At 27.5% G+C, this 9,484-nt stretch overlaps 1 protein-coding gene across 1 annotated transcript; it reads right to left on the bottom strand.

Moving 5' to 3' along the window:
• Nucleotides 1–4,864: 4,864 nt before the first annotated feature.
• Nucleotides 4,865–8,593, bottom strand: LOC112599149. The gene is made up of 4 exons (XM_025345925.1): nt 5,976–8,593; nt 5,568–5,803; nt 5,377–5,502; nt 4,865–5,272 (listed from the first exon to the last, which is right to left on the bottom strand). The coding sequence occupies exons 1-4, from the start codon at nt 6,053–6,055 to the stop codon at nt 5,046–5,048; spliced, it is 669 nt and encodes a 222-aa protein (XP_025201710.1). The 5' UTR covers nt 6,056–8,593; the 3' UTR covers nt 4,865–5,045.
• Between the last annotated feature and the right edge of the window lie 891 nt (nt 8,594–9,484).

Here is a 9,484-nt window from a genome sequence, read left to right as displayed (position 1 = left end):
CGTCGACCGTGTCAGTGCATTTAGTACACAGTACGACTACGTTGGTACACGATTATAATATTATAATATTATTATTATTTATTACCCACTGTAATCCAGATGGTTATAGGTGCACGTTTTGGTAGGTATTTGCGGTAGGTTCCCCGAGAGCATAGGCGTGTGAAGTTTCAACCGTTTCAAGACGGGTACACCTCAGTTACAACGAACATTTTTTTTTCCACATATATAATGCTCACAGCCCTCGCGACTATCAAGATGTCATAAACTAAAATGAAAAAAAAATAATAATGTAATAAATAATCTTTGAGTACAATATAAATACTACATTTTTTAGTAAACTATTAAAATCAAAGGTTTATTTCACTGGTTCAATGCTGTGTACATTATACAGACATCGAGATTATAAAATATAATATAGGTACTATAAGGCTTAGTAACTAAGCCCTTGGTGTAGGTACTAATCCATCGGTAGGACGTAGTTTCAAATTGTAGGCCGTTAATCTCTATTAAATTCAATAAGTATTAGTACCTACATTATAAAAATGTTTTATCTCCTCCTTTGGTTCTATTTACACGTTAAATTTATAACGTATAAAAACTTGATTACGCAAATCACTCTAATGCTTATCAGTTATCATCATATTTATTTCTCCAATTTTCACACAAATGAGTCATTTTGTAATTTTTTTAATGATTCTAAAGGAATGTTGAAGATTAAAAAGGATAATGCCTTCCTCTTGTCACAAACCAGATTCTATTTTAAGGTTTTTAATTACCTTTTTTTGTATATTCTATATTCTTTTCAGTCAGTGCTCTCTTACAGTTTTCATCATGATGTTTTTTCTTCAAATCTCAAAACTCAATTTTTCACTACTTTTTTTTTAATATATTCTATAGACTATATGCTAATACTTTTATTCTATTCTAAATTACATCGAAATGGTATATTTCTTGTATTAATTAATATGTTTTTATTTATTTTTGGTACTGTCGAATTAACTGACTTTTTAACGCTTCAAAAATGCGTCTAATTTTGACTTGAACTTTTACAAGAAAATTGCTCGGTATTGTACATTTGCTTTAATTTTATCTATCATACTCTGAATATAATATGTGATTTTATATGTAAATTATATTATAATTGTGTTTAAAATATATACATAAATTCTTAATAAAATAAGTATTTTTCATTTTAGTATGTACACAAGTACAGTCTGCAGATATTTTTTGGAAGTATTGAAAGTAATTGACTTAATATAAAAATAAAAATTTATGAAAATTATTAACGACTAATTTCAGAATCTTCATTATCTTGGTATTTGATAGAAAATCAAAACAGGCGTCAGGAAATTATATTGCAGCATAAATAAATACAGTTATTTTAGTAAACAAAACATATTATAGCATATTTTAATTGTAGTTATATAATATATCAATATTTAATGTTTTATTGTCTGGGTAATAAAATGCCTCAATTTTTTACATCACTCTTAACAGTCTTAACATATTATATAGTTAACTCAGTGGCGTTCCCAGGAATCAAAAATTGGAGGGGAATAAAGCTTATGACCAGGACTCGAAAGTTATAGTACTAAAAATATTACTTTTTAGCTCTTGAATATATACACTTTAAAACTCCAAAATATGCGCTATAAATAGCTCGAAAATCATAAAAATATGCATTTAACTTCAAAAAATTATAAATTTACTATAAAAAAATTAAATATTATTTAATAATATTATAATTTACAATTAAAAAGTAAAAAAATATCTTCAATAATTCATATCTTTTTAAAAATATAACCAAACAAATCATTATTTTTAACAAAATACAAATATTTAATAAACTTAAAACTACCTATGTGAAAATATTACCTAAAATAGTTCTAAAAACACTAAATTAGCAAAATAACAATAAAAACCGTAAACATGCAAAAAATAGCAAAATAAAATTTCGTGTATGACAATAGAGAAGTGTAATGTGTAAAACATATTTGTATTTTGCTTTGGATATTCTAGGACGAACCAAGAAAAATATGCATTTGCTACAACTTCCGAGACCTACTTGTGACCATAGTTCATGGACTAAGATATTAGTCATTAATCTGCAATAAGTCACATAATAGTATATCATATTCCGTGCTGAATGCTGAATGCTGAATGCTGATAACTGTATACTATGTAGATGGGTACATTTTAAATATTAGTCTGTACTGTCTGTACTGTGTGATATAAACATAATGGTATATTTTTCCTGCAGAGTCAGACAGTCACAACTCACACTCTATAATATAAATGTGCGCTTACTATCATGTCCGATATCCTGAACAGCGGACCGATAAGTACCTAATTATTACTTATTAGTTATAACTTATAAGATATTAACATTTAACACTAGACGCCACGTAGAAATGCTCTAGGAATACGTATTGTAATCTGATCGGCACTCAATAGTCAATATAATGCCAAATGTATTTATTACAAGATATACCGATATATATTTATTATTTAACACTTAAATATATCTTAATCTGTATACGAATTATTAATTTAAATACAATAGTAGAAATGTATAATTAACTTGTACGCAAGTACGATTTGTTTACTGAAAACGTTAAGTTGTTTGTTTTAGCCCGCTTTAGGCTTTTATTAAATAATTTATTCTATAAAACATAAAATTTAATAAATCAATAAAATTCAGTTATATATATGTACCTAATACCTACAATAACTTACATTATAATTTAGAAAGCATCAACTACTTATTTTTTTTTTTTTTTTTTTTTTGTTATACTTATATAATCTAATAAATATTGGTATAGGTATTATTAAAAATTAGGCATAAATCTAGTTTAGCGCCCATGCGAATTTTTCAATTTTTGTTTTCAGAAACCTTTGTTTGCCTAAGTTTCAAAAAAAAAAAATAATTAAAAAAATCATTATAAGCGCGATAAAATGGAGCGTTGTACCTTCACGTGCGCAAAATACCAAAAATCGTGATTTTCGCAAAGTTTCAACTCAAAAACTAATGATTTGCTTCAATTTATTTTTGCATCATCGTTGAAATACATTGATTTTTGAAAAAAAATATATGATATATATAATACGTAATTAGAAAATTGTTCATTTATGAGAAAAAAGTTCGAACAACCATTTTAAATTTTTGTTTAACTCAAGAATATGCTGCTTAGATAAATACAACCTTGAAATAATCAAATATGTAGTTCTAAATGTGCACATTACACGTGTTGTTTTTTACAAAAGTAATTTTTCTAGATTCAAAATGAAAGTGTCTTTACATTTTTGTAAAATTATCAAATTTTCACAGTTTATAAGGGAGAACATTATCTAAACTTGAATCCATAATTTTTAAATATTTTATTTAAAATTACAATCTAAGCTTTTAAAGTTCAAATAAAAAAAGAATTATTTAATTTAATAAAAAATTGTCATTGTTAATCATATAATGTTTTATATTTTTTTGACAATTAGCATAATCATTCGTGTTATTTGATTCATCAAAATGTCTTATTGTCTTAATATTACTTAAACATTGCAAAACCGGGACAAGTTTTTTAACTATATGACTAGAAATATAGAGTATAATACATTATATCAATAATAGTTTTTAATAAATGGATCGTTATTCATTACTAAATAGTAAATACTTACATTGTCTATTTGCTAGAAATATTTTTGTTATTGATTCTTCCACATCATCTTGATCAATAGATGATCATTTATATCTGTAGTTAAAAATTACTTCATACTTAAGAAAACCACTTAACCACAACCAGAGCGATTAACATATCCCAATCACACAGCAAGTTTATGGTATTTTAAATTAAAAAATTTAATAAAGTAAAAATAAATACTTTCTTGATTGTTTTCTAAACAAAAATCAAGACACATTGTTAAAACATCACTATATTTAAAATGTATAATACATATTAATTTGTTTATTGTTTAATAAATATTTATAGGTGATGAATATAATTTATTTTTGATATTTGTTTTTTTTTATATACATTAATAATTATAAATAATCTTATCATTTTTATACAAGCATATTTATAATTCATTTTAAATTAATGACATCTATGTACCTATAATTTATTTTGAATTATATGCTTTTGTATAACCATTGATTATAGAATAGTTTATATTTATATAGTATATTATAGTATATTCTATAATCAATGGTATAACATATTATGTACGATTTGACTTGAAGTACCCGCCAAATTATAAATTAGGTATCATGTTAATCATGCATTATGATAAGTGATAACACTATAAAGGGCCCACGAGCACAGATATCTATACCACAGAAAACTATTGAAGCAATACTCTCGGACGGCCAATGTTAATGTGTTTAGAATTTTTAACGGCCTTGAAATAGTTCGTAACTTCTTACTTCTTGTCTTACCGCCAAGCTTATAACATCATTCTTGTTGTCACGGCTAATCATACAATAAATATGTGATAACTGATAAGAATATTGTAAATAATAATAAATAATAAATTATAATAAAACATCAATTTTTTTTGATTATTTTTTTGTTATACGATATGGATATTAAATTTATGAAGTTTAGACTAGTATAATTTTAAAAATATTAATTCAATAACATTGTAAGTATATTGTTTTTCAGATATGAATTTATTAATGCATACTTATTAGTGATTTAATATATACAAAGAAATACCTTCTATAAGCCAAGCTCATGTTTAAGGTAGAGGGTTACAATTAACTAAATATATAAACAATTTAACAACAAATTTAAAATAAAAAATATACATAACATTACAACAATATTTATAAATTACATAAAATTTGCAATTTTCTATTTTTCATGCGAGGTATTTGCAAATTTTGGTTAGTTCTGATCAAAGTAGTGTAAATTCTAAATCTTATAAATAAGTTTAACAAATAGTCATGGGGGATATGCATGTTCAAAGTATACATTTAACATTAAAGTTCTGGTATATACCTTCTACCTTTTGCTTTCACTGTACATAATCGAGCTTGATTTTTGATAAAATTAACATTGTTGACTTACTAGCAAATAATGTGTACACATATTGTTGAAGTCTGATAATGTCACTGGTCCATCTAATCGGTCTTGCAGATTTGCATTGATAGTTTTAAGATTATCACATTCTTTTAAAGCTGATTTTAATTGAATTTCAGTGTAACGTAATCTTTTTTTCAATTTCATTTTTCTAGGTGTGTTTTGAGATAAAACTAGTCCAGCCTGAGTTTCGGAATCTGTAATAAAATATTTTTTGTTGGTTACAATTTTAATTGTAATGGATAGTTTATAGGTAATATATATTTTTTAATTGAGGCAATATATATGTAATATAAACTACCTGAACAAGGTGTTGAACAACTTGATGAAAGCCTTGATGAAATATCTAATGTTGAACAGTTTTTTGAACATCCAGGTAATAGTTCTGGTGATAAAGGAAATAATTCAACTGGACTTAAAATAGAATCTAAATTTAAAAACTTAATTAACCACATGTCTTGAAAATTATAATGTTTTAATATTTATTCTTACCATTTGTAACATCAATATGTTCTAAAGATGGAGGAGTAGCACATTTTTGTACATCAACAGTCTCAGTAGTCACACTGTTCATTTCAACAGGCGTGAACAATTTTGGAACTGCATTCAATTTTAAACGGTTTGTGTTTAATAAATAACAAGTAGGATCAAAATGGTCAGAGCAGATTCTTTTTTGAGAAAGTCTAGATGTATCTTTTAAACCAATATTATGAATCCAAATATTACACCTATAATTTTAAATAAACATTTCAATTAGAAATAAAACAAAATAATAATATGGTATAATAGTATAAATCAGTTAGGTATTTTTATGATAATAGTATTAATTTTAATTCAATGCCTTAAAACATATTCTGTAGTTATAATAAATAATGGTTAAACTAATTTAAATATACTTACAGATTTTTATCTTTGGGAAAATGATGAAATATCATTTCGTATTGACCTTTATTTTTACAAATAACACAAATATTCGGCATTTTGTAAGATTACAAAAATCAAGGAAAAAAAATAACATGTAAATAATCCAAAGGCGTAAAAAACAACCGTTCAGAACAGAGTACAAGACGTGTGTCAGCGAAATTGAATACCGCAATCCTCAATATTAACAAAACAGACAATTAAATTTTTTAGGTAACAGTGTGACCCATAAACATAAAAAGACGGGACTTGTTGGTGGCGTTCCTAACAAAAAATTTTGAGTGCGCCATCCTAAAAAAAATAATTTTGAACGGGGAGGGGTTATACAAATCTTATTAAGTGGCACGATTAATCGTGGTAAGTGGTAATATGCAGTGACCTTTTTTTTTAAAAGATTGGCGGGCTAGTCTCGAGCAATCCGTTTTAAAGATAAAAATGTTTGTAACATCATGTCCTACCGCCAAGCTTACAACATCTTCTTGTCGCACTGATATTATTAAGAAAATAAAAGTGGAGGGATGAGTGTCGCTTCCATAGAATCTATAGACAGTGTTCTGTGGTATAGATATCCATATCTGTGCACTCGACACCACCGAGATAGATAATATCAATTATAAATATTTCGCGTGCGCGTATACGACATCAGAGATATGATTTGAAAAATAATATGAAATAATATGCAAGTCCACACGCATGTGCATATCAATGGTTAAATGAGCTGGCGTAGCATGTTTTAAAATTTCGCGTCCGGCTCACGACAAGTGCCGGCTAACCTCCGCTATACCAGAACCTCACCCAGTCACCCACCGTGTAGACAGTGGTTCTCAATGTTCTCATTTTATTGTTGCGATTCGGAACGACGGCGGCCCAGCACGAACTATTGGCGTTATTGTTCGTTTTCAAACTTTATGCATCCTATGGACCACATTCCTCGTTTAACTTTAAATGTTTTAAAACCTATATATAAAGGACGGGTGGCATGTATGGTATGTTAAGTTGTATTCGCATCTACTTGTGGTATAGTGTTTTCTTTGCATTATAGTGTGTTCAGTGTTGTGTACACGTGCGTTTACGGTCGTAATACGTTACTAATATATTCTTTTTTTAAATACTTAGTGTTTCGCATATTTATTACTTCTTTTTTACAATAAAATGTCATTTAAAGATAAAGATCTGCATAGCCAAAGTAAAAAAAATAGTTTATAAAGTTTATTTATATTTTAAAAAACTATCGAAATCAAAAGAACTTGCAGCACCAACTTTTTTTCGAAAAACGTAAGACATTACTGTTGAGGCTTACGGAATATAGAAACACTCCATTCAGTGTATTTGCTCAGAAGTAAAGAAAATTGATAAATTACCTGAGACGGGCCCTTCTTTTTCATCTCTACGTAAGTCATACAAGCGGGCAATGTATGTCTCAAAGTTGGATGATTTCGACAGTGATGTGGTATAAGGAGAACGATTCATGAATTTTACGACAGTGGCGAGTATCCTAGATCACAATTAATACTTAATACTGTCAAGAGCAAAATTAATTACTCAGGAAGTGTAAGTTCAATTAAAAGACTCCTAAGTAATTTAAAATTTTTTTATAAAAAATGTATTGACAGTCGTAAATTTTTGATGGAGCGTAACGATATAGTTGCGCTCAGATGTGAATTTTTAAGATACATTTGTACAATGCGCCAAAATAAAGATTCTCGACCTATTGCAGTGTATGTTGATGAAACGTGGGTAAATCAAAATCATTAGAGGAGCATTGCATGGCAAGATGATAATATGGTGGGTCCGAAAATCCCTATTAGAAAAGGCGGATGTCTTATAATTGTTCACGCAGGATGTGCCAATTCAGAATTCAGAATTCAAAATTGGTTTTCCGTAGTAATATTGGCAACTTTATGGATTACCATAGCCAAATAAAATCTGAAGTATTCAAATCTTGGTTCATCCAAATGTTGAAGAACCTTGAAGAACCGTCTGTGATTGTTATGGATAATGCATCCTATTATTCAACCCTCATCGATAACTTTCACAAAAGTAATACGCGAAAAGCAGATGTGCAGGCTTGGTTGACCAAAAAAATGTCTGTTTTTCAGCATTAAAAAATCTAACTGAACTTAGACTGAGAGTTAAGGCATTAATACCATTTGAAAAAAAATATTAATTGAATGTATTGGCATTGGAAATGGGCCACGAAGTAATTTGTCTTCCACCGTACCATTGCCAATACAATCCAATTGAGATAAAATGGTTCCAGATAAAAACTCAAGTGGCGAAAAACAATACAACATTTAAAATGGTTGATATTGAAAAATTGACTCACCAAGCATTGGATTATTTGGATTCGATTACTCAACACGATTGGGAGAAGTATGTGTGACATGCCGAAGAATTGCAAGACACAGATAATGAAAAAGAAATTATGAGAGAAAGCATGTTGGAGCCAATTATTTTGACTTTGTTACCTGATGACAGCGATTGGAGTCCAATGACGATGAAGTAAATTCGGAATAACATTCGCAAATTTACAATTATGTATTATAATTATATCCACTTGTACAGTTATTTTTTTTTATTCTGTTATTATATTTTATTGTATGTGTTAAATTTGTTTTATTATTATTATCAATTACATATTATAATTATATTCACTTGTATAGTTATTTTTTTATTGTAATATTTTATAGTACTGTGTGATCTGTATGTATTATGTTTGTTTTATTTGTTATTATTATCAATTTTTTTTTATAATATTATATAATAATACAAGCGTATTTGAAAAAGCGCGGTAAATTATATTGTTGTTTGATAATCACTACAACAAATAGTCCGTTTGGATCGTGACGGTCAACCGCCTCTTTTGGTGAGTAGGATTTTTTTTTTCATAGTAGAATTATTACTGTAGTAATATGTATGGCTATTATAAAATCAATGAATAGGTAGGTAAAACTGTAAAATTTATGTAGATTGAAGTCGAAACCACTTCCTCATAAAATTTAAATGTTTTAAATTGACCCAGTTAAAATGATTGATAAGTAATTATAACAAAAACAATAATTATGAGTTATGACTAATCGTTAAGTGTCATCATACATTCATACCGAAAATTCGGTCTATTAGGTTTACCTTTATCTATAACCGTAAAGTACAGCGTTGAGTAGTTGGTACCAATGACCTAAGGTTGGTACAACGTTTGTGTTGCTCACAATTGTAGTCAACCAATCACCGACTACTTGTGCGACCATAAAAATGAACCAATAGTATGTTACAATTAAAGAGTTTCAATTGGTCGCGCTCTTTACAAGATTTTCTTTTACACCCAATAAGTACATTGGGTTATTTTCAATTTAATGGTAATAATAAAAAAATATATATTCTATTATTTTGCACTAAAGTTTTTATTTAATAATAGATAAATACCTAAATATATTTAATCTTTAACTAAAAAAAAAAAAAATTAATGATATAAATATTTTTAATTCTAA

Source organism: Melanaphis sacchari, unplaced genomic scaffold (assembly GCF_002803265.2).
Source record: "Melanaphis sacchari strain LSU unplaced genomic scaffold, SCAv2.0 Contig4_pilon_pilon, whole genome shotgun sequence".
NCBI lineage: Eukaryota > Metazoa > Arthropoda > Insecta > Hemiptera > Aphididae > Melanaphis > Melanaphis sacchari.
The sequence above is the reverse complement of the archived record's forward strand: the minus strand, read 5'-3'. Positions and strand labels throughout refer to the sequence as shown.